The following is a 25,963-nucleotide window of genomic DNA, read 5'->3' on the forward strand; positions in this document are numbered from 1 at the left end:
ATATACATATATAAATCAACATATAATATACACATAAAATTTATTAAAATAAATCACAACACTGAAAATTTAAGGTAGCTCATAGATATCATCATAAAATCTAAAATAAAAACACAATTATATTAATTAGCTTGATATACTTAAATTTTTTCATTTGATTGGCTTTTCATATGAACAATTTTGAACGATAATTTTATGAAAAAATGAAAAGATAAGGTCAAACTGTATATTTCTATAAGCTGATTGCCTCCATATCAGATTATCTTAAACTTGAGTTTTACAGTTTTACATTAATACGGAGGGCATAATCTGAAAAAGTTGAGCCAGTATAGTGTTATCCGTAGAGATTTTAAAGACTTCATTACCTCAGTGACCTAAGATTTGAGTCTTACTTTTTTTCCCCCCAAAGGTCCCTTAGTGTCTGTAGAATCAGTAAGAGAATGATTGAATAATTTGTGAATGTGTGTGAGCATGTGCGTATGCATACACCTTGACAATTAAGGCTTTCATTGTAATTCATAAGACTGTTAAGGTGTCTTTGAAAGCAATTATGATTTATGTGCATGCCACAACCAATTCAAAGCATATACTTTTATCTATGTTTCTTACTTTAGTAAAAAACATTTTTGTCATAATGATGTGGTTTACCAAGCTGTCTATTTAAATTATCACCACAAAAACAAATAATTGAATCTTCAGGGCTATACTTTTTAACTGAGTCTATGATAACAATATCAATGTCCAGTGTTTGCCATCATTGAAACAAACTTCCAAAAACTTGATTGTGAGTTCACAAATTGAATGCACTAAAATAATTATTGCAATAAATGAATGTTCTATTTAAAATATTCTGATGCCTCTGATGTAAAAATGGCATTACTTTATGTTTTAGAAGTTTTTCTTTTACTTGTATAACCAAAATTTTAATAAATATTCTTACTTATAACACAAAGAAGACAGCTTGAAATAAAAAATGTACATTAATTTAAAAATCACACTATATCTAAATGAAAAAATCATATTTAAAAATGTGCACACATGCTAAGTCACTTCAGTTGTGTCTGATTCTGTGCAACCCTGTGGTCTACAGCCTGCCAGACTCCTCTGTCCATGGGATTCTCCAGGCAAGAATGAATACTGGAGAGGGTTGCCATGCCCTCTTTACGGGCATCTTCCCTACCCAGGGATTTAACCTGCATCTCTTATGTCTACCTGAATTGGCAGGAGGGTTCTTTACCATGAGCACCATGTGGGAAGCCCTATATTTAAAAGAGTGATATGCAAACAGATTTTCTGCAGTTTAAAAGATTGCCTTCAAGCAGAGAACTCACAATTAATTTTAAACAGAAACTGATGCTTCTTTAGCATTTTTGTGTTTATGGTTTCCATGTGGTCCATGATATCACTAGAGTTCCCATCACAAATGGAATAGATTGATAAATATTTCATACAAATTATGTATTTGCCATCAATACTTTTTAAAACACAGAAATTCAGAACTTAATTTTTCACTTAACATGCATTTTCCTTTTTGAGAAATATTTGATGAAAAGTTTTACTGCAAAATAAAAATGTATTATATAAAAGTATTTTTTTAATTGGAGAGGCTCAAGACAATATTTATGTATGATATATTCATTTAATAAGACACCTAGGAAGAGTATTCAAACCTCATTAAATGTATTTAGCAGACTGTTCAACTTCTCTTCCTCACATATGTTTCATGTCCATCTATTCTATGATTTCTCAATTCTACACTGACAATGCTGATTATTATATCTGTTCCCCTTTGCATCTTACAAGGAGATGAGAGGCACAGGCCACAGCATAATGGACTAGCATAACAAGTATACCAGTCGGCCAACAAGGTTTCCCAGTGAACATTGGATTTTATCTTTGTATTCTCTGTATATTGTATTTCAGAAGAAATTGTTGCTTTTACATGGGGAGGACTGGGAAAAGAGTTTTTTTCCCCTGCTTTTTTAGATGAAATAATTATAAGTCAAAATGAAAACTCAGTTCATTAGATGTGTTCATGAACTCTGTTCATTAGACATCTTGCATCCTGTTAGAGGATAACAGTAGAACCATGATGAACAAATTAGACAAATCGCAAACCTCTCAAGTTTATTATAATGTACCCATTATATAATATACCCATTAATAATAATACTTAAATTAACAATACCTAATTCTTATGCTAATACTAAATTGGGTTGGATGCTGGAACACCAGGAGTAAACCAGGAGAATCCCAGGTAAAATTAATTATTATGGTCACAGAAGCTGTAAGAACCTATGTGATTTGACCCATCAGTACTATCCTAATAAGCTATCTCTTATTCATTCTGCTCCAGCCACCCTGACCTTCCTGCTAATGTTTCCCAATTATGCCAAATATTCTCCGGTCATGATGCTTTTACTCTTGCTCTTTCCTCTGCTTTAAATGTTATTACATCTCCTGCACTGGCAGGCAGGTTCTTTACCACTAGTGCCACCTTGGAAGCCCAGATGTTATTCTATAAATAACCAAATGACTTGTTCGCTCATCTCCTTCATGTTAGTGAGTCCTTCCCTGCTCAGCTTATTTAAAAGTACCGTCACAGAACACTGACTACCAATGTACACTCTTTGCCTTCCCTGCTGACATGTATATATTTTATTACTTTCAGTTCAGTTCAGTTCAGTTCAGTTGCTCAGTCGTGTTCGACTCTTTGCAAGCCCATGAATCGCAGCACACCAGGCCTCCCTGTCCATCACCAACTCCCGGAGTTCACTCAAACTCACGTCCATCGAGTCGGTGATGCCATCCAGCCATCTCATCCTCTGTTGTCCCCTTTTCCTCCTGCCTCCAATCCCTCCCAGCATCAGAGTCTTTTCCAATGAGTGAACTCTTCGCATGAGGTGGCCAAAGTACTGGAGTTTCAGCTTTAGCATCATTCCTTCCAAAGAACAAACCAGGGCTGATCTCGTTTAGAATGGACTGGTTGGATCTCCTTGCAGTCCAAGAGACTCTCAGGACTCTTCTCCAACACCACAGTTCAAAAGCATCAATTCTTCGGCGCTCAGCTTTCTTCACAGTCCAACTCTCACATCCATACATGACCACTGGAAAAACCAGATGTGTGCCTTTTTCTACTAAAATATAAGACTAGGAGAGCAGAAAGTGTTGTCCCTTTTGTTCATATTGGGTTGGCAGTGCTAAGACTTTTTCCTGGCAACTGGTGGCCACTGAATTAATATATGCTGAATCAATTTATATTACTAATATTAAAAATATATATACACCCATATATGTTATTATTATTAAAGTACCATTTCACATTTAGTTGGTGCATCATTATTCTGTTTAGAGCGGACTACATTTAATAGTCCTGTTATTATTTCCAATTAAATTATAGGAGTAGTTTACTAAATTATCATTAATAAAGGATTCAGAGATAATCATCTGCTATGAGTTTTCTTATTTTCACTCATTAGTAAGACATTGCTATTTGACTCCCTGGGGCTGACAATAAAATTGTGCCAGGGAGCTTGCTTAACAGACTTAGTAACAGCAAACTGAGGACAGTCAACAAAAATAGCTTATGCTACTTATTAGAAAGTTGACTTTTGTAGAATAAAATAAGCAACAGGTAAAAGGATACATACAAATGAATCATTCATTTCTAAAAGCCAATTTAGGAGAAAATATCATTTTTTTACAGTGTTCAACTGTAACTTGGATAAATTTGGATAAGTAATCACCTCTAACAATAGCTTAAGATCTATAACCTGTTGTTCAGCTATTATTTTCTCTGTGAAATGAATAATAAAAGTTCAGATTTTTCAACATCTTTAAAGTCATCAATTTGTTGATGTTTGTGGAAAGTGACTATAGAGTTGTAATACCCAAAATTCTTTTGCAAGACTGTAAGTTATATGACTTTGTTAACTCTAGGAGCATGTTGTATTTTTGTTACTTGTATAACCTGCAGATCTTTAGTACAGAAGCATAGATTGATTCTCAGACTCAGTTGCTAAGACAGAATTATGATCAAGGCAGAGACAGAATTATGCCCACACATTTAATTGGGGGGTTGCAAAATCATCTACTGCATATTTTATGATTAATTAGGATTGAAAGGGTAAGTTGAAAGCTTTAATCTTACACTAGCAAAGCAATGCTTATTTCTCTGGAAATTGCCAGTAGAGCCAGATTGAATTTTTTAAAATTAATTTATTTATTTTAATTGGAGGCTAATTACTTTACAATATTGTGGTGGTATTTGCCATACATTAACATGAATCAGCCATGGGTGTACATGTGTCCCTAATCCTGAACACTACTCCCAACTCCCTCCCCATCCCATCCCTCTGGGTCATCCCAGCGCACAGGCTTTGAGTGCCCTGTTTCATGCACCAAACTTGGACTGGTCATCTGTTTCACAAATGGTAATATACGTGTTTCAATGCTATTCTTTCAAATCATCCCACCCTCACCTTCTCCCACAGAGTCCAAGTCTGTTCTTTATATCAATGTCTCTTTTGCTGTCTCGTATATAGGGTCATCATTACCATCTTTCTAAAGTCCATATATATGTGTTAATTGAATTAATACTGTATTGGTGTTTTTCTGACTTACTTCACACTGTATAATAGGCTCCAGTTTCATCCACCTCATTAGAAATGATTCAAATGTGTTCTTTTTAATAGCTGAGTAATATTCCATTGTGTATAAGTACCACAGCTTTCTTATCCATTTGTCTGCCAATGGACATTTAGGTTGTTTCCATGTCCTTGGTATTGTAAACAGTGCTGCAATGAACATTGGGGTACACGTGTCTCTTTCAGTTCTGGTTTCCTCGGTGTGTATGCCCAGCAGTGGGATTGCTGGGTTATAAGGCAGTTCTATATCCAGTTCTTTAAGGAATCTCCACACTGTTCTCCATAGTGACTGTACTAGCTCCACACTGTTCTCCATAGTGGCTGTACTAGCTTGCATTCCCACCAACAGTGTAAGAGGGTTCCCTTTTCTTCATACCCTCTCCAGCATTTATTGTTTGTAGATTATTTGATAGCAGACATTCTGACCAGCGTGAGATGGTACCTCATTGTGGTTTTGATTTTCATTTCTCTGATAAAGAGTGATGTTGAGAATCTTTTCATGTGTGTTAGACATCTGTATGTCTTCTTTGGAGAAATGTCTGTTTAATTATTTGGCCCATTTTTTGAATTGGGTTGTTTACTTCTCTGGTATTGAACTGCTTGTATACTTTTGATATTAATTCTTTCACAGTTGCTTCGTTTGCTATTTTTTTCTCCCATTCTGAAGGATGTCTTTTTACCTTGCTTATAGGTTCCTTTGTGGTGCAAAGCTTTTAAGTTTAATTAGGTCCCATTTGTTTATTTTTGCTTTTATTTCCATTACTCTGGGGGGTGAGTCATAGAGGATCCTGCTGTGATTTATGTCAGAGAGTGTTTTGTCTATGATTTCCTCTAGTAGTTTTATAATTTCTGGTCTTCCATTTAGATCTTTAATCCATTTTGAGTTTATTTTTGTGTATGGTGTTAGAAAGTGTTCTAGTTTCACTCTTTTACACGTGGTTAAAGAGATTGTCTTTTCTCCATTGTATATTCTTGCCTCCTTTATCAAAGATAAGGTGTCCATAGGTGTGTGGGTTTATCTCTGGGCTTTCTATTTTGTTCCACTGATCTATATTTTTGTCTTTCTGCCAGGAATATACTGTCTTGATGACTGTAACTCTGTAGTATAGTCTGAAGTCAGGCAGGTTGATTTCTCCAGATCCATTCTTCTTTCTCAAGATTGCTTTGGCTATTCAAGGTTTTTTGTATTTCCATACAAACTGTGAAATTATTTGTTCTACTTCTGTGAAAAATACCATTGGTAGCTTGATAGGGATTGCACTGAATCTATAGATTGCTTTGGGTAGTATACTCATTTTCACTATATTGATTCTTCTGATCCATGAACATGGTACATTTCTCCATCTATTTATATCATCTTTGATTTCCTTCATCAGTGTTTTATAGTTTTCCATATATAGGTCTTTTGTTTCTTTAGGTAGATTTATTCATAAGTATATATTCTTTTCATCGCAATGGTGAATGTGATTGTTTCCTTAATTTCTCCTTCTATTTTTTCATAGTGTATAGAAATGCTAGGGATTTTGGTTTATTAATTTTGTATCCTGTAACTTTACTATATTCATTGATTAGCTTTTTCTGATGGTGTCTTTAGGGTTTTATATGTAGAGAATCATGTCATCTTCAAACTGTGAGAGCTTTTCTTCTTCTTTTCCAATCTGGATTCGTTTTATTCCTTTTTCTTCTCTGATTGCTGTGGCTAAAACTTCCAAAACTATGTTGAATAGTAATAGTGAGAGTGGGCACCCTTGTCTTGTTCCTGACTTTAGGGGAAATGGTTTCAATTTTTCACCATTGAGGATAATGTTTGCTGTGTGTTTATCATACATGGCTTTTGTTATGTTGAGGTATGTTCCTTCCATGCTTGCTTTCTGGAGAGTTTTTATCATAAATTGGTGTTTAATTTTGTCAAAGGCTTTCTCTGTATTTATTGAGATAATCATATGGTTTTTATCTTTCAATTTGTTAATGTGGTGTATCACATTGATTTATCTGTGAGTATTGAAGAATCCTTGCATCCCTTGGATAAAGCCCACTTGGTCATGATGTATGATCTTTTTAATACATTTTTGGATTCTGTTTGCTAGAATTTTGTTGAGGATTTTGCATATATGTTCATCAGTGATATTGGCTTATAGTTTTATTTTTTGTGGCATCTTTGTCTGGTTTTGGTATCAGGGTGATGGAGTTTTGGAGTTTACCTTCCTCTACAAAGAATGAATTTTGGAGTTTACCTTCCTCTACAATTTTCTGGAAGATTTTGAGTAGGATAGGTGTTAGCTCTTCTCTAAATTTTTGGTAGAATTCACCTGTGAAGCTATCTGATCCTTGGCTTTTGTTTGTTGGAAGATTTTTGATTACAGTTTCTATTTCTGTACTTATGATGGGTCTGTTAAGATTTTCTATTTTTTCCTGGTTCAGTTTTGAAAGGTTATACTTTTCTAAGAATATGTCCATTCTTCCAAGTTGTCCATTTTTTTTCATATAGTTGCTGATGGTAGTCTCTTATGGTCCTTTGTATTTCTGTTGTCTGTTGTGATTTCTGAATTTTCATTTCTAATTTTGTTGATTGGATTCTTCTCCCTTTTTTTCTTGATGAGTCTGGCTACTGGTTTGTCTATTTTATTTATCTTCTCAAAGAACCAGCTTTTAGTTTTGCTGATTTTTTTCTGTAGTCTCCTTTGTTTCTTTTTCAATTATTTCTGCTCTAATTTTTATGATTTCTTTCCTTCTACTAACCCTGGGGTTCTTCATTTCTTCTTTTGATTAACAGTTTCTTAGCATATTAAAGATTTGTTCAGCTCTCTGACATAACAAGATTTCATAACAAGAGACATAAGTAAATAGGTCTTAAATTCTGATTCAAGTGGGTTTTTAAGTAAAATATGGTAGAAATTTTGTTACATAAAATAGCATTTTAAATTAAGAAAGTCATGAAATCTGTGGAATGTGTTATGTGTTTTCTAAATTACAAATTTATTTTAACAGGAGAATATATTCCAAGGCTTTAATATGGAAATATGTGTAATACTTGGAATATGCTAATCTGTATGTTGACTGTTATGTTTCATTTTTTTTTAATTATATATGTTCTACATTTAGTTCAGGTAGATGAAACCAAAGACTTTTATAAAGCACTCATTCCAGAACAATTCTTTATGCCTAACTATGCTGAAAGATCTGGAAAATAATTTACATAATTTAAAAATATTGATCTTATATATTTTTTCAATTCAATAAATACTTGTTATTTTTTACTTAAATATTTTAGGGATGATATGAGAATAAGCCATCTGTACTTTCATGAAGCTTAAAGTCAGAGGGAATAACCAATATCACATGTATACAGAAAACTTGATATTAACTTTTCATAAGTCACATTAGCATATGCAGTTGGTATAACAGCTAGAGATGTGCATATTTATTATCATGTTGTGAGGGAAAGAAAACTCATTCTATGAAGACCAGTGATATATATATTTCTTTTTTGCAACAAATTTGTACCAGCAAACAAATTATTCAATTATATCACAATATGCTTCATTAGGATGAAACAACTTATAGGATTCAGATTCTAGTTTCAGATATCTTTAACTAAAATAGTCATTACCAGAGTGAAAGAATTTATGTAAACAGATATAATACAAACAAACACCTATTTATGTCTTAAAAACAAAGATAAAAAGCGAAGTGACCAGAGAATTTTGGTAGTTCTAGCTAACTCATACCAGGTATTAGCAAGGCTTCAATACATTAAAAAAAAAAAAGCTTCTAAACAAAATATGAGAAAAGAAATAAAGATAAGATGAGAGAAGAGATGCATACAAAAAGATTTAAAAACAGGGAAAAAGGAAAAATGAAAAAAAAGGAAATTAAAAAAATGAATAAAGTTTCTGCAGGTTTAAGGTGGCAGATAAAATATTTATTTTTTAAAAATAAATTTTTAAAAGTAGCATTGGAAAAGTAATAAACCAAAAATAAAAAATAAAATCACAATGGTTATTAGGTTAGTAAAGAAACTTTACAAAATAGAACAGTTTCAAAAGCAATACATTGAAAGGGCACCACTGTACAGACACCTCCTGCTGACCCAGGATCAGGGATGGCACAGCTAGAAGCAGGGATGGGAGGAGTTATAACAAGTGAGCAGGTCAGCTATGGGATTAGTGAAGGCTTACAGCATCGCCTGACCAGAATCCTGTTTCAGAACAGCTACCTATGGCATTTGCCTCCTGGAATACATCTGAGGAGCAGCTCTCTTAGAAATGCAGGTCTACCACTAGTCATGCAGCCTGGGCACTGACATCAGAGATAAAACAGGACACCCTTCCCCAATGAGAAAGTAATTTTCCTGCCAACAGTGTGGTCAATGAGAAAGGCAACTATAGGAAGAAAATTTCCAGTTGAAATAATATGAAACCCATTTGCTAATCGTGGGGGGAAATAAAACTTTTAAATTAAACAATGTAAAAAGAAATGATCAAGATGAAACTAGAACTTCAATCCAATTCCATTCAAACTCATATTTTAAGATTCAAGATAATAACAACACATTGAGGAGAGTAAATGTCATTAACTTTTGAGGGCATAATAGGGACTTACAAATGGACAGTCACTAGTGAGAATCAATAAAAAGATCAATGAAGCAAAGAAAAGTGCAATGATAGTCTAACATAAATATGCTGTCACCTTATATGAAGGATGACAAATCAGTGGTAAAACGCTGAACTAATGAACAACTTTTGTTGGGACAGCTAGATTTTGATCTGAAGGAAAAAAGCATTCCATTCTGATCTCATCCTTTCTGTCCATGTATCTCTAAGAAACTTGTAATCTTCAAAGATTAAAGGTTAGAATTTAAAACAAAATATAAAAACTAAAATATATAAAGACTATTTCAGTAATTTTGGCTTGAGGAAAGGTTTTCCAATATAATAATTATAATATAATTAATATTATATAGCAATTAATCTCCTAAATCAGTGGTTATCCATGCCATCTCCATAGAACCAGTTGGGGAGCTTTGTAGGCCCACACCTCAGATATTCTAAATCAGGCTGTACTCCCAAACCCTCTTACAACCCATACCTATGCCCTCATAGGGAGTTCTCCATTCTCACTGTTTAAGGATAAAATAAGAGGCACTCGTTTTCCAGTGCCTCTCCATGATATAGCAGAAGTAGCCTGCAGGAGGCACAGTGGCAGTACAACTAAACCAGGAATAATTTGAATATAAGGGAAAAAAAATGACATTTGACCAGTGGGCAGTATCTCAAACAATAAAATTTCCTGTTTACCTTTTCTGGATAGAGAGATGTTCAGAGTTGAGGAAACATACAAATTCAATAGTACCGACTAATAACAAATATGTGTCACACTATTAAGGACTTGGAAAAAACAAGAATGGACTATTAGTGATGGGAGGAAATTTTATGTAATTGAATTTCTCAGAGTGGACCCAATATTGGGACTATTACTGATCCAAAGATATGCCAGTTAGCAATTTTTCATAGTCACTCCATGAGTGACTCAAAACACTCATGTTCATGTTGGTAGGGATAGAAGCTCTAGAAGGGATAAAGAACATGAATGTAACTTTAATAAGAAGAGTAGTTACTGACTTTGGAGTACTCAGTTGTCATTGAATGAACCAATTAGTGAATTCCAATATGTTACTATAACTCAAGGGAATTTAACCATTTACTTAAGGGTAACCTAAAGTCACTGGTCCCTTTCCATAATACAACTGCAGCCATTTGTCCTTACTAACTAGACATTTGTTCTAGAAACTGTACTAACTTTTCCTTCCGATTATGCCTTCGTCAATGGTCACAGCAAATGGCTTACTGAGTGCGTTATCATATGCTCAGTCACTCAGTCAGGTCTGACTCTTGGAGAGACTATGGATTATAGTCCACCAGGTTCCCCTGTCCATGGAATTATTTAGGCAAGAATACTGGAGTGCATTACCATTTCTTTCTCCAATAAACTATCATGGTGTCTCACATATTGCTGTCTCCTTTCAAGGAATGCCTTTCACTGAGAAGGAAGAAAGAGAGTAGGTTGATGCCCTAGAGACAAAAGGTCATCTTATATGTTTTATCAGGGAGAAATAGTTGTCCATAGCACATTGAAATAATCTACTAAAGACTCAGTCACTGAATCAGTAGGAGCACTTACACTATCAAACGGCTACGTCATGTGTTCTGAACTATATGATGCTGTTTTACCCAATTCCGAAAATATGGTTCTAGAGCCAAAATGATTCTGGAGTTTAGGTATTGAAACTTACAACTTATTATAGTTAATACTGTGAATCTTAATTTTATGTGTCAAATTGGCTAGGCAATAGATGTCCAGAGAGCTGATCAAACATTACTTTGGGTGTTTCCGTGAGGGTATTTTTCAATGAGATTTAACATTTAAATCAGTAGACTGTGTAAAGCAAACTGCCCTCTCTAAAACAGGTGAGCCTCATTGAATCAATTGAAAGTCTGATAGAACAAAATGCTGATCCTATCCGAGGAAAGAGAATTCTCCAGTGTGATCACCTTTGAACTGGGATATTGACACTTCTTAGTTCTATAGCAGTTTACCAGCCTGTGAACGCAAAAATAAATATCCACTCTACAAATTTGGATTTGTCAGCCTCAATTAACATGTGAGCCAATTCCGTATAATAAATCTTTCTTCATAATATATACTATTGGTTCTGTTCCAGTAAAGAACATTGGCTAATATATTTTTTCAAACATTTTGCTTCACACTCTCTAGGTGTTTAACTCTTATGTTTTAAATGTTTTAACGCCAAAGAGGAATGCTACCATTTGAGATAAAATTTTCATTGAATTAAAGCTGAAAACTGATACTTGGACATTTTGAGGTGCCTCATACCACTAGACAAATAGGCAAAAGTGACAAATATGATGTTGATTGGTATAAGACTGACTCTAATTCCCAAGGAGAAATAGATTCACTGATCTACAATGGAAGTAGGGAGTACTAAGTAAGATTTCTGCTCCAATCACTGGTTTAGTTGTAAGGGTGAGGTTACACACAGTACCAAACAACCCCCAATATTAGTGGCATAATTTTACAGAGGCTTATTTATCATTCATTCTATGAAGATCTTGGTTGGGTAAGGCTGGGGACGGGGGCCCTCTCTCACCATATTTTCAGGCCAATACTGCTGATCACTGTGGTAAAGGAAGAGAAAAAGTGGAAACTCTACTTTCTGGTCACACTTTATTATAAGAGAAAGTCAGAGGCCACTCTTAATACCAAGGTAAAAGGAGTAAAGTCAAAATCAAGTGCCTGGAAGGAGATCTGGAAATCTTTGCTAAACAGAACTAATAGCGCCATGCACTACCACACCTGTCACTCAAAGTAAGTGAAAAATGAATTCTGCTCTACACAAGCAGTACAACCAAAATCTCAGACCTATCAGCTAAAACTGCTCGAGTCCCTACACTAGGGAAACATTTCCAAGAAGCTGAGAAATGTTTTATGCCTCAGCTACAGCTTTCAACCAGTAGTAAAACTAGGACTATAGGCCTATAGACTTTCCACGTGTTTCATTCTTTGTATTATTAATAATGTCATTTAATGAAATTCACTTATAGTTAAACATACATTTTTCTTATTATATTTATGTACATTGAGATCAAATAGATAAAGATAAAGGAGAAAATAATCATTCCCAGAAATGTTTCCAAGAACCAGGACTTGAAGCTGGATATAGTAACTATACAAGATGCTGGGTTATCTACATTTTAGGAAGGTGTGTATTTTTGCTGACGTATTTAGTAGCATTAGTAATGACTGGTATTTTTTTTTTTCAACTTTTATCTTCAGAAAAGAAAAGATATTGGATAATTCAGTGGTTGGATGGTGGTGAACACATATGTTTACTCCCACCAAGAATTAATCTTTCATCCTCAGGTTATGACACCCTCATTTGTCTTTGAGGAAACAAATAATTTGATAGTAATCTTGTTAATCAAGAAGCCCTATTCCAAAGTGCTAACACTGTGACATGGGAAATAAGACAAACCAAAAATATGATTCTCCTGAGGATCTGAATCTTAAATAGAGGAATAAGGATACCCGAAGCATTTGGAATCAATTTCTCTTAGCAGTAACCTATGGACTCTGTCTTCTTAGTCAGAGTTTCCTCAAACTGTTGTTTTCCTTCTTTTTTTTTTTTATTGAAGGATAATTGCTTTACAGAATTTGTGGTTTTCTGTTATACATTAACAAGAATCAGCCATTACAGTTTGAGGAGTTGCCTCCAACTGCTCTGATTCCTATCTTTTCTGAAACATATTTCTTCATTTTTCCATTAATTCTATGAGCAACTTCATAACTTTTCAGTAAATTCTATTTTGGATCAGAAACTAGATTTTATTTCCATTGTTTATAGAAAAGTCAATCTAACTAATGCCATATCCAACTTTAAAACTGATTAGCCATGTAAATAAAAATAAGGATATATTTTTACCTTTGACAAAAATAAAAATTACTGAAGATAGCCAATTTAAAAGATGTTATGAAAAATAAAACATTATATATTGCTTTTGGGATTATAATTCAATACAAAGTTTCTGTATGGCAATTCAGCAGAACCTGACAAGTAAAATTTAAGATATTTGAATATGCTTTTAAAAACAGATTGATTGTTAACTTAAATTATTCCAATAATTTTAAAACATGCAGGGAACATAAATATTTCCCAGTAAGACTAGCTAATAAAAAAAAACACTATGGAATACTGTACAGCTCTTAAAAATATTTAAACTTATCAGTATCTACTGAATTCAAACAATATTTACCATATGTTTTTGAGCAAAAAGAAGCAAGCTGCAGAGCAACAAAAAACTATACTCTGAATTATACAAAAGATCTATTTCTCTATACAAAACATACATGTAGGTCTATATATTAAAACATTGTATATATACGAATGCATTCACTCAGTCATGTCTGACTCTTTGTGATCTCAGGGACTGAAGCCTGCCAGGCTCCTCTGCCCATGGAATTTTCCAGGCAAGAATACTGGAGTGTGGTACCATTTTCTACTCCAGAGGATCTTCCTGACCCAGGGATTGAACCTATGTGTCTTGCATCTCCTACATGGGCAGGCAGATTCTTTACTATTGCACCACCTGGGAAGCCCTAATATACATATATTAATATCTATATTTATAGAAGGTCTTAGAGGATACACATAAACAATTCATAGTAATAATACCCTGAAAGGTGCTAGACCTTAAAATGGGGCCCTTAACTTTATTTCTAAATTATATTCATTGTAGTGTGGAATTATACAAGTACATATTTTACTTTCATTTTTCCAAATATTAAAATAGATAAGGTAATAAGATGCCTAACAGTCAAAGAGTAAAAGGAAACATGTTATATATATTTAAAGTGCAGTAGGGAAAAAAATGAAATGTGAAAATAAGGCTAAAATCAATGTTACTATAGTATATTTACATAGAGCTACACAGTGATTATGTTATTAACTAACATTACTACAAATGCTACTGATAACAAATAAAATTCATCAGGGACATATTATGTAGTAAGTACGTTTTTATATGCTTCATGGGAATCATCCCAAATTTACTTCATAACTATCCTATGATGCTGGTACTATTTCTTTATTTCATGGAGAAGATGATGACAACACAGGGCAGTTAAATGATGAGGTTTATAATTATCAGAGTCAGCAGACATTTAGTTTAACTATAAAATACAAGCAAATCCTAGATTTAATTGGTCTAGTGGAGCTACAGAGGTCTTAGAGTAGCCCAGCTTCTTAAAGCACAGTTCCTTAATGCTGCAGTGAGTGTTGAATAAGTCGCTTCAGTCATGTCCAAGTCTCTGTGATACTATAGACTGTAGCCTGCCAGGCTTCTCTGTTCATGAAATTCCCCAGGCAAGAATACTGGAGTGGGTTGCCATGCCCTCCTCCAGGGGATCTTCCCAACCCAGGGATGGAACCTACATCTCTTATGGCTCCTGCATTGGCACACAGGTTCTTTACCTCTAGCGCCACCTGGGAAGCCCCTGCAGAGTAAGAGCTATTTTTTTGAAGTGCAGAGAATATTAAAGAACAAGAAAAAGAGGCACCCTGGTTGAGCATCTGTGTTAATATCAAGGCTTTACTTTTGCTTGTCTTTGACAAGGCTGGAACTTACTGCATGTGGCTGAGTTAGTCAATAATCTGATCATGATCCTCTACTGGAGTTTGACAAAGGCAGTGTTCTGAACTAAATTCCTATGGGGAGCCTGCCTTCTACAGCAAGGTGGTTCCACCCATCACTGCTCAGCATTTGAAGCTGGCCCTGGACAACAGGTAGCAGGGAGGGAAGAAAAAGATGAGTATAAGTGTGGGAGCCTGTGCTAATTAATTGCATATAGTTTCATTTATCTAACAGAAGATTTAATGGCGTACATTTTATTCTGAGCGTTTAAAAGACAACTTTAACATTTGCTTTCTCATTTCTGAGAATAACCTAGAAGACTTACTTTGATCATACTGACAAATTTTTCAAAAAGAACTTTGTTTATAGACCTTTTTTCTACTTCATCTGGTATAATGTTTACTATCATGTTGATAGATAGAAATCAGATCAGTGAAAGATGACATTAATTAGTTAAACAGGCCAAACTAATAATGATTTATTTCAGTGCATACTGATGACATCAAAAGTATATGGTATCTGTTGAAAAATAATTGTATTTCACTACATCTTGCCTATTACAAAGTATCTTATAAGAGAGTGATAGTTATTGGATTTTGTAGGTAGTAAATGAAAAAATCACATTATGATTTCCAGTCTTCGTTAACCAGCATTTTTCCTTCTGTAGTAGATCTATATCTTATATTTAATAAAGAAAGGAAAGGAAAGCAGCACTTCCAACCAATAGATGGTTTAGTTATTTCAGCATCCAGCTAATATACATGTATGTTTGTGGTACAGTTATTATTATTATTATTAACATTCACATAGTATGAGAATTACTTCACAATATTTTAAAAGGAGGAAAATCTGATTGAAACAGGTCATTTTGAAAAACAGCATCTGCATTAGTTACTCTTATGTAGTTGATATTCAATGTTGTTATCTATACTAATCTGGCTACTATATTTGAATAACATTATTTCTAGGCTTGTCAGCCTGCTTATTTAATTAATTAGTATTAAATAAGTTAATGGCAATAATATATTTAGACTTACCCTGGCATTGGTCCATTTCCAGCAAGACTGTAAACCTGACGAGGATTTAGTAGGTATTGGAATTTTCTGTAAATTCTATAAAGGTGAACACATAGAAGAAAAAAATTAAATTTAGTGGTACCCCCAAGTTTTTATTCTAAAATGCACATTGATTTGGAACATTCTCTATCCTGCTTTTGCATATTATTTATCTAATAAGCTTTCAAATAAATACTTTAAAATACCAGGATAAAATTAAATATCTTTTCTTAATAGATCCTTGTGTAATTTACAAATTGGACCACCCTAACAGAAATCAAAGTTATTTATCCCATATAGATAATGGTTTTGGACACTTTGTATGTATGTTAGTGAAGACTGTGATCCCATCTGTTTAATTACTTCACATAAACAATCAGCTTGATGAGCTAGCTCACAAAATTTGCTAAACTATTTCAACAGGAACATATCAAACAATTTTTTTTCTGAAATAAATTAATCATTGTATAACCAATACAATAAAAATGTTTCTAAGTATACACACATCCCATATCAGAATTCTGAGGCAAAATATCACATGTAAAGAAATATATTTAGTTTTTAAAATTAGTTTTTACATACATGTGAAAATATTACTATATATCTTAATGCATCCATCTCATGTTTACTGATAGGGCTTCCTTGATAGCTCAGTTGGTAAGGAATCCACCTGCAATGCAGAAGACCCCAGTTTGATTCCTGGGTTGGGAAGATCCCCTGTAGAAGAGAAAGGCCACCCACTCCAGTATTCTGGCCTGGAGAATTCCATGAACTGTATAGTCCATGGGGTCACAAAGAGTTGGACATGACTGAACGACTTTCACATACACACACACATTTACTGATAGAAATCTTCAAATATCTGTTTATATCGTCCCACTTCCTTGAGCAATACCCTTGCATTCTAGATCTTGAATAATGATACCACCCAGTGTCTTAAGAATGATTTTAGTCATTCTCGGGACCTCTTTTTCCTCAGCAGCCGAAACAGAGGACAATCCTGTACCTTCTAACTGAGTAATGTCTACCATACCTGGTTATTCTATCTCATGCCTTACTTCAGGCTTTCAAGTTCTCTCACCAGATCTGTGAAAGTCTTGCCTATCCAGCCTTCTTCTGTACTGCTACTTAAGTACAGTCATGCTGCTTCCAAGAAGAAAAATCACTGCCAATCTGGGAACTTATACAGTATTTTATTATATTTTTTCATCTTTCTCCTTCCTCTTAAATTTCAACCCCAATGAATATCTTCTGGCTCCCTACCAAAACAGCACACCCATCAACAATTATGTCTTTTTTCTTCTTTTACCTGTCTAATACCCACTTAGAACCAACTCAAAAGCTAGACTTTTGAGTCTTCAGAGACAATCACTGTTTTCCTCTGAACTTCCATGGCACCTTTATTTTAAACACTCTTAACTTCTACCTTGGGGTTATTATAGAAAATCTATTTATGTGTTTGCCTCCCTGTAGGACTGTATCTTCTATCTCATCCCCAGTTTCTAGCAGAGACTAGATTCTCTCAAGTGTTGCCGTCTAAATGATGTGTGAGCACTTCCACAACTGTTGACGGGTATGGGAAACTACCTATGTGTGAATATTTATTTCTTTGACCTTTTCCTGTTTACCTAATACATCAAAGAAGAAAATCTACATATTTTGAAAGGAAAACCCTGCATGCTGTGCTGTGTGCTTAGTCGCTCAGTCATGTCTGACTCTTTGTGAACCCGTGGACTGTAGCCTGCCCAGGTTCCTCTGTCCATGGGGATTCTCCAGGCAAGAATACTGGAATGGGTGGCCATGCTCTCCTCCAGGAGATCTTCCAAACCCAGAAATCGAACACAGGTCTCCTGCATTGCAGGTGGATTCTTTAGCATCTAAGCCACCAGGGAAGAAACATGTTTTGAAAAGAAAACCCTGAATAGAATCCCATTATTTCTGAAAGATGGCTCCTATGCATTCAGGACAATTTATGATCACACACATAATAGATCTCCTTTAAACATATTTACAGTTCTTTTGACTTTGAATGGTCCTTGTTAGTGCATAAAGGACAAAAAGTAAGTGAGTGTGCATACAGGAGAACTCAATATCCTCCTTGCCCCATTAAATTTAATTTATTGATAATTTCAGTGTATCTATCTATATTTTTTAAAGAATTATTTTTAACTACTGGGAGAAGAGGGAGAAAGATATTTCATTTAAGGGCCATTTGGCATGATTAACGTTATTTTAATTTGAGGGGGATTTTTCCATTTGAATATTCTTTTCACTTTATACTCCATTTGTTTCTAATTTCAAATATGAATTTTAGTCTCATCTATTGCTTTGTGAAGAGTGTGCTTCTTTTCAAGATATCCATAACATAAACAACAAACAAACTATGAATAGTAAAGGAAGAAATGATTTTATCATCATCATATACTATTTCATGTGTCTAAGAGTAAGGCAACTAGTCTCTTTAGTAAAACATTATAAATACTTTATATCAACAAGCCACTAGTTATTTAAAATAATTTCTATCATATTTAGCATAGTTTAAAATATATATGTATCATGATAAAAAGGGAAAACTTTTTAAGCAGAAATAATATTTTATTGAATGGAAAATGACCATTCTTCATTTAACTGAAATAAAGTTGGAAAGTTAAATGATAGGAAAGGAAATTACTTTTCAAAATTCCATTATTCATAGAAACATTTCAACTTCATTATTTGGTAAAACCACAATAGAAATTTCTATTTTATTATCATAGTGTTTGTGTGAGTGCTTTTATCTGATTGTTCATTTTTTAGCTGGGATCAATAAAAATTTCTAGAAATTATTAAGGTAACAGGTAACAACTAAATTTCTGTTTATGATACTCCTTAGGATGACATAAGATTTACTCTTCGGTGTGGCAACTTTCATATCTTTAGTAATTATTAGAATTTAATCATTAATTTTACAAAAAGGAAAAAAAAATAGTGTCTACAAGAATACTGAGACAATAGGTAATGCAGTTCATTATTATTATGAATAAATATACTATTCTTCTCCAGTGTATATGTCATCATGTTCTCCAAACACACATGCAGATAATCATTAAAATATATTTTGCCTAGAAGCTGAATGTAAATTCTTTTTCTTACTACTAGGCAGGCGATGAATTCCATTCCTTACTACTGGGTGATGATTTACCTGAAGTCACCTGTTGATCATCTAGAGAACCAATTTTCATCCAACTGTATTTATGGAGCTGTGCTATATGCAAAGCTATTTGTTAATGGCTAGGGAAGTCATAGGGAGGGTGGAGAGAATTCAGATATCTGAGATATGATAATAAAATCTCTACAAATGGCCATTACTATATTAAAATTTCACTGTAAAACAGGGAGAGATTATACCAATATACATTGTTACACAGATATGACAGCACCATTTATTTCACATTAAAATTACTGAACCATGAAGGATAATAGTTTTAAATATTTTTACACCATAAATTTAGTTTCTCTTTTCACATGTATATGATATAGTAATAAAGCTGATTTTTTAAAAAATCAGTAAATAAAGCTGATTTTTAAAAACATACCGTTCTCCTTGCTTCCCACCACTTTTGGGGTTCACAAAAACTAAAAGTGGATGAGTACCAGGAACTGGAGTTATCTAGAAGAAAAGTTGAATATGTGGACAAATTATTTACATTAGATATAAAGAGAACTCCTTGTTATTTCTACTTTACTGCTAAGTCACTTCTGTCGTGTCCAACTCTGTGCGACCCCATAGACAGCAGCCCACCAGGCTCCCCTGTCCCTGGGATTCTCCAGGCAAGAATACTGGAGTGGGTTGCCATTTCCTTCTCCAATGCATGAAGGTGAAAAGTGAAAGTGAAGTCGCTCAGTCCTGTCCGACTCTGAGCGACTGCATGGACTGCAGCCTACCCGGCTTTATGACATTCCAATTAGCAAATTCAAGAATATGGTTCATTTGTCCTGTAATGAGGAGATAAACAGCACAGATAGATAATAGATACTAGATCTATTTAATAACCTAGTTAAATCCTGTGCTTTGTCTCCATATGTATCAACAGGAATACCCACTCCACTAGGAACAGGGGCAGAGGGTAAGGCAGTATAAGATGAAAAGAGAATAAACTCTCAGTAGCTATGAGATGAAAACAATAGATCCAATTGTGGGACACTGAATAAACCACCTAGAATAAAGCAGAATATAGTGGGGAAGAAAGTTAGGAAAGAAAGAGCTCAAATTAGAGCCATCTTAGAAATGATCCCTACTCCAGAGCTTTGTAGCACATTTGGAATCCATCTTCCCAACGACTTGTGAATGAGACTCTAAATAGATCGTTTGGGGCCACTTTCAGCCTGAGTCCCCATCTGCACAGCAAATTCCTCAATGCTTTCTTTTCCTACTTGAGAAGCAGAATGCCAGTTAATCCAGGCTACTTGCTAAACAGGAATTCATTAAATTGACTGAGTCCCTATATGCCATGCACTTTTCATCATTATATACCCGATTTAATCCAAAAAAGTGCCTGTCCTAGTGGAGCTTATAATCTGGGAGAGAAACATGAGAAACAAACAAATAAATATATATTTAGCAATGAAAAGTGTCACCAGAAATAAAGCAGGTAAGGTAATAGCATTTCATTGATGAGGGGGAGAAATCATCTTTTGATAGAGTGGCAAAGAACACTTGTATTTTGTTCAAGTTCAATGTTAAGAGATAAGCTCTTTTAAATAAAAGTATTTCTATTCAATGTATGACTATGAAACTCCCATTTAAACATAGTTTGATGATAATATTTTAATAATTAAACATGCAACTAACATAATTCTCTAAATAAATATTAAGTTGAAAGGTTTTAGATCAGTCTACTTTTTGAAAGTAGATTCAAAATATCCTTTATTGCTCCGGTATTTTTCCCTTAGAAAGTACCTGAAATATTCAATGAGGAGATTAAAAACAACCATTTCATCATATCATATTTTTCCTTTTGTTTGTTAAATAATATGTTAAAATATCCTACCAATCTATTTCCTTCTAATTCTTGTGAAATGCCATTTTTCTAATGATAATAGGCACTGAGAAATTGGTGACATCTTCAGATGGTGTGAGGAGATTGAATAAAACATTCACAGTTCTTCTACTCTTATTTAACTTGTTCTCCTCACAAGCTATTTTTTCTGACTCAGTTTTACTTCCCTTTGTAAAGAGGGCACACAGATTTTGTTTCTGATTAGTCTCTCATTTAGTTGGGAGATGAGATGGATGAGCTGAACCTGGAGTAACTTCCCAGCTCTTCTCCCCTGAACTCCATGAGCTCAATTATTACTGTACAGAAGGTGCCGCCAAGGTTAAGCCATTGTGTTACAAACTTGCAGTGTGTCTTCCCCTCTCCTTCATTAATAGCTGAACACCAAAACACATCTCTGACAACCAGTATTCAGTCTCCTTTACTTCTCACTCTATTACAAATCAGATGGAACTCCTAACATTTTCACATGCAAAACAGTAACAGATGTGGATCTTAGTTGATTTTTTAACTTAATTTAAATTGTCTTTATTTTTAAATGGAAGTGGCATTCTCAAGGTAAATAAAAAATTTTAGGAAAACATAGCATGAACCCAAATACTAAGTTAGGGTGATCATCTCAAAATTCAACCTTCAGCTTACCATTACATGAGATTACATTACATTCATTTGGGCAAATTTTCTATTTCACTTGAAAATATATCATGGAATGTCTTTCAGAAAGGTTTATTAATTGAAATGTTGAAAGACATATTATGATTTATCAAAAAAGGTCGGTATCATGCTACAGAAAATTGTGTTCTGAGGAAACATTATTATGAAGATCCCACCAGAATACAGTATAGTCTGTTGTTTAGTCACTAAGTTGTAGCCAACACTTTTGTGACCCCATGGACTATAGCCTGCCTGGCTCTTCTGTCTATGGGATTTCTCAGGTAAGCGGGTTTTCATGTTCTTATCCAGGGTATCTTCCCCACCCAGGGATCAAACTCACATCTCCTCCACTGGCAGGTGGGTTCTTTACTACTGAGCCACTAGGGAAGCTCCAATATAGTCTGCCGAGGATCTCAAGATACAAAAACCTAGATGTCATTTTTAGGAGTCAGTAGATGGATAATTATGCCAAATGGATTAAAAAATATGAGAGAATCTAAATAAAGAGTTTAGGATAACGATGATACTCTACAAGTCACAAAAGTTAAGTACCGAACAAATGGAAGAACAGAAATAAAACCAAGCTATCAAACTTTTCCTCACATAGCCCCTTACCATAAATTAGACTTGTAAAATAATACTATATAAAAATAAAACATTAAACACTTCAATATGTATTTGTAAGTTATCAGAGACTACAGAATAGTGCCTATTTGACAATTATTCTAACAGATAAGTCACCTGACCTAATGTAACTTCCATTGAAGGAGCAATATGCAATTCCATATCAGAACCACAGAAATTCTGGTATTATGGGATCATTTAACAATGGTGGTATTTATGTAAGAAATGCGATGGTTTCAGGCAAATCAGCATCTTTTTCAATGCTGATTCATTCAAAAGCTTCATTCATTCATTCTGAAGCTCATTCAAAAAGCTTCAGAATTCTGCTAAACTTTGTTACTATAAAGTCTAGTATGCTAAATTTGGGTGCCAGGAGACCAAAGACTGTGTTTTTAGATTTGAGAGCCAAAGACCTACAGTACCACATAGCCATGTTCAAGTCTGATGAGTTAAAAACAAATAACTGTGTTCACTTATAGTCCTGAAGTAACAAGCAGCAAGCTCTGGGAGATGGTGCAGGACAGGGAAGCCTGGTGTGCTGAAATCCACGGGGTCGTAAACAGTCAGATGTAACTGAGCGGCTGAACAACAACAGAGGCAACATCTTAGTGACAGAGACTCTAATTTGTAAATTAATTGTCATATTCCTCTTCATCCTTAGTAAAAGAACCCCGGGCTTTTAGGATTGCCTACATATGAGAACATTCTCTTCTATAAACATAACACAACCATAAAAATCAAGAAGCTAGCATGATTCTGAACTCGTTTCTTTTGTTATAAAAGCATTATTGAGACAACTGATGAAATTAGAATGAAATCTGAAGATTAGATAGCACTAATGCATCAATTTTACATTCAAGTTCATTAATTGTCTTTTGAATTATACCTAATATAGTCTTTAACAGGACACATTTTGAATTTTTACTTTTATATAATAACTGAAATAAAATATAAAAGAATTACTTTGAAAACTGATTTATTGTCATCCTAAAATCTCATATGCATTTTGTTATAGATTTTAGTGGGATGGGAAAGAGTAAGACAAAAATACAAATATTTTTAAAAATCTGTTGTGCCTGTGTGTGTGCTCAGTCATGTCTGACTCTTTGCGATGCCATGGACTGTAGCCTGCCAGGCTCCTCTGTCCATGGAATTTTCCAGGAAAAAATACCGGAGTGGTCAGCCATTTCGTACTTCAGGGGATCTTCCCAAATCTTTGACTTTGGAAGTAAATATTTATATAGCACTTGAAATAATTTCAAGGGGCTGCTGCTGCTAAGTCGCTTCAGTCGTGTCCGACTCTGTGCGACCCCATAGACGGCAGCCCACCAGGCTCCCCCGTCCCTGGGATTCTCCAGGCAAGAACACTGGAGTGGGTTGTCATTTCCTTCTCCAAGTGGAACGATATATAAAACAGATGAAAAGCAAATTACTCTGTCTGATGTGTAAAAGAACCCTGAACCCGTTCTCAGCTTCCCATCACACCACTCTTGTGCTTGAGGTATGTCTATGGAATCCTTCTCAAAGCAGTCTTTAAAAAAACAAAAACAAAACATTGGGAATGGATAATACAGTATAGCAAAGAAAGCACTGATGCTGGGGGAAAGTGTTCAGGAATATTTTATAGCACGTGTGATACTTGAAATCCTGCAGAATGGTTCTAAATTAGGTGTGAAGGCACTACATGCAGTAGGAAACAGTTCATACTGGATTCTCCTCTATAAAAATAAATCACTCAAGACTGCATTTACTCATATAAAGGAGCAGTTTCAATTACATATTGTAAACATGTTAGAATATGGCTTTAGGGTCAGGCTGGTTTGGGATCCCAGTTCAACCATTCTCTCAACATATGCTCTCTCTTTAGCGAATTCATATGCGATGGTATTAAGTGCAATCAATATACCTTTCTGTCCCAAATTCATATCTACTCTCACCCCTGAATTCTAGATTCACATATCTGTCTGCCCACTCAACACTTCTATTTGGATACTGAACAGCATCAGATATTTTACTACAAATTTTATTTATCCAGACCCTCTCCATCTCAGTCAATGGCAGCTCCATCATTTCAGTGCCATGGGCCAAAGTTCTTGGCAATGCCCCTACTCTTCACTTCTTAATGAGACCAATCTCCCTATCTTACATAAATTATAGACAATGCCAATTCTCAGCCCTGACACATCTTATCTTATTCAGTTCCATATTTTCATTTATAACCGAGCACATTTTATATATATGGAGACCAAAACTCATTTTAGGGGTTGTTATAATACCCAAAATATAGAATAGGAATTCCAGACTTAAGAGACTTAAAATGACAATGAGAGCTGATTATCAGAATCAGTAAGCCTGAGGATCCCAAAGTGGACATACATAAACATATAATCAAAGAAAAAGAATAAATTTGATACCCATGCTCTACATTTCTGTATAGTGCATATATGCATGTGTAGTTTACAGTCTGGGGAATTGTAAGAATGAGATGATTGTAAATAATAAAAACAGTAGGGAAAGAGAAAAGCAGTTGTGGTGGGGACAACACTAGTTCACTTTTAGATATTTCATTATAAAGGTTCCTCTTTATTTTTTGCTAAGAGTATTACACGCCATAGACTTTTTGGTTTGTAAGTGACACATTCAGAAATTTTTCTCCAAAGAATATTTAGGGACAAGGTAACATCGGCATAATACAGTTTAAACAACTGTTCTGTTTTTCTAATTGTTTGTTCTCATGTAGCTAATTATCTGCATTTTCACATCGCTTGCATGTTTCAGTTACATTTGATCATATGTATTAAATGTAAACCTATGGTGTGAGCGATGACAAAGACGGAGTGCCTAACCACCTCTATTTGAAGTCCCCTAGGACTCGGGTTAATTAATGAGACTCATCCTAAGGTTATACATGATCTATTACTTCCTCTAATTAGAAATAATAATCCTGATCATTATGCTGGTTAGCTGGAAAGAAGTAAGATGAATGTGCTTAACTGTGATTAATAGTCTATAAGCCATGTAGATCTCTTCTGTCACTGAGTTATATGCAAACCGGGCTGCAACTCAATGCTTTTCGGTGATATATATTTTTATAACTCGCAGAAAATTAATTTTCTGGAAGATATTTTTAAATTTTGTGACAAAGAATAAGCATTTTATTATTTTAAAATTGATTACCACAACAAAAAATATTTTTCCATTTTGTATGAAATAGCTATCCAATAATTTATTGTCCACTTTTTACATATTTTCTCCCAAATTATGTGAATACATATGTGCATCATATTGTAGTCCATTCTGCTGAGATGAAAGAGACAGCATGTGAAAGTGAAAGTGAAGTGATTATGTACAAATACTTTTAAGATAAAAATTAAATAGCCTTCATTTTCTGATGGCCTTCATTCTCACCTCACTAACTGAGAGGCCCTAGGAATAATTTTACTTTAGAACATCAATGTATTCATTTTTAAAGTGGTAATAATAATATTTATTATATGTTGGAGACTTAAGAATTCATAATTATCTCAGACATCATTGAGAAGGATCACTTAATATTCATAAAATAGTATTTACTTACTGATGTGTTATAAGGGCTGATGCCTTCCCTTTGCTAACCAACAAATTTACCTGACAATTTTATATGTCAAAGAAAACTATAAAGTTATTATCTGGTTAGAAAAAGGAAACACATACACAGAGAAAGTTAATCATCTATTTTTTAATATGATTTAGTTATAATA

The 25,963-nt window shown here is 34.3% G+C and overlaps 1 protein-coding gene across 7 annotated transcripts in view; it reads right to left on the reverse strand.

The window, feature by feature from the left end:
• DGKB (diacylglycerol kinase beta) overlaps positions 1 to 25,963 on the reverse strand; it is an 885,919-nt gene that overhangs the window by 522,114 nt on the left and 337,842 nt on the right. For all 7 annotated transcript variants that reach the window (XM_044946500.2, XM_025290923.3, XM_025290920.3 and 4 more), the window contains 2 exons: positions 19,485 to 19,558; positions 15,892 to 15,966 (listed from right to left, as the gene is read on the reverse strand). In XM_044946500.2, coding sequence (XP_044802435.1) covers positions 15,892 to 15,966; positions 19,485 to 19,558 — 149 coding nt within the window. The remainder of the gene's footprint in view (positions 1 to 15,891; positions 15,967 to 19,484; positions 19,559 to 25,963) is intronic.

The sequence above is a fragment of the Bubalus bubalis genome, chromosome 8 (genome assembly GCF_019923935.1).
Source record: "Bubalus bubalis isolate 160015118507 breed Murrah chromosome 8, NDDB_SH_1, whole genome shotgun sequence".
Taxonomy (NCBI): domain Eukaryota; kingdom Metazoa; phylum Chordata; class Mammalia; order Artiodactyla; family Bovidae; genus Bubalus; species Bubalus bubalis.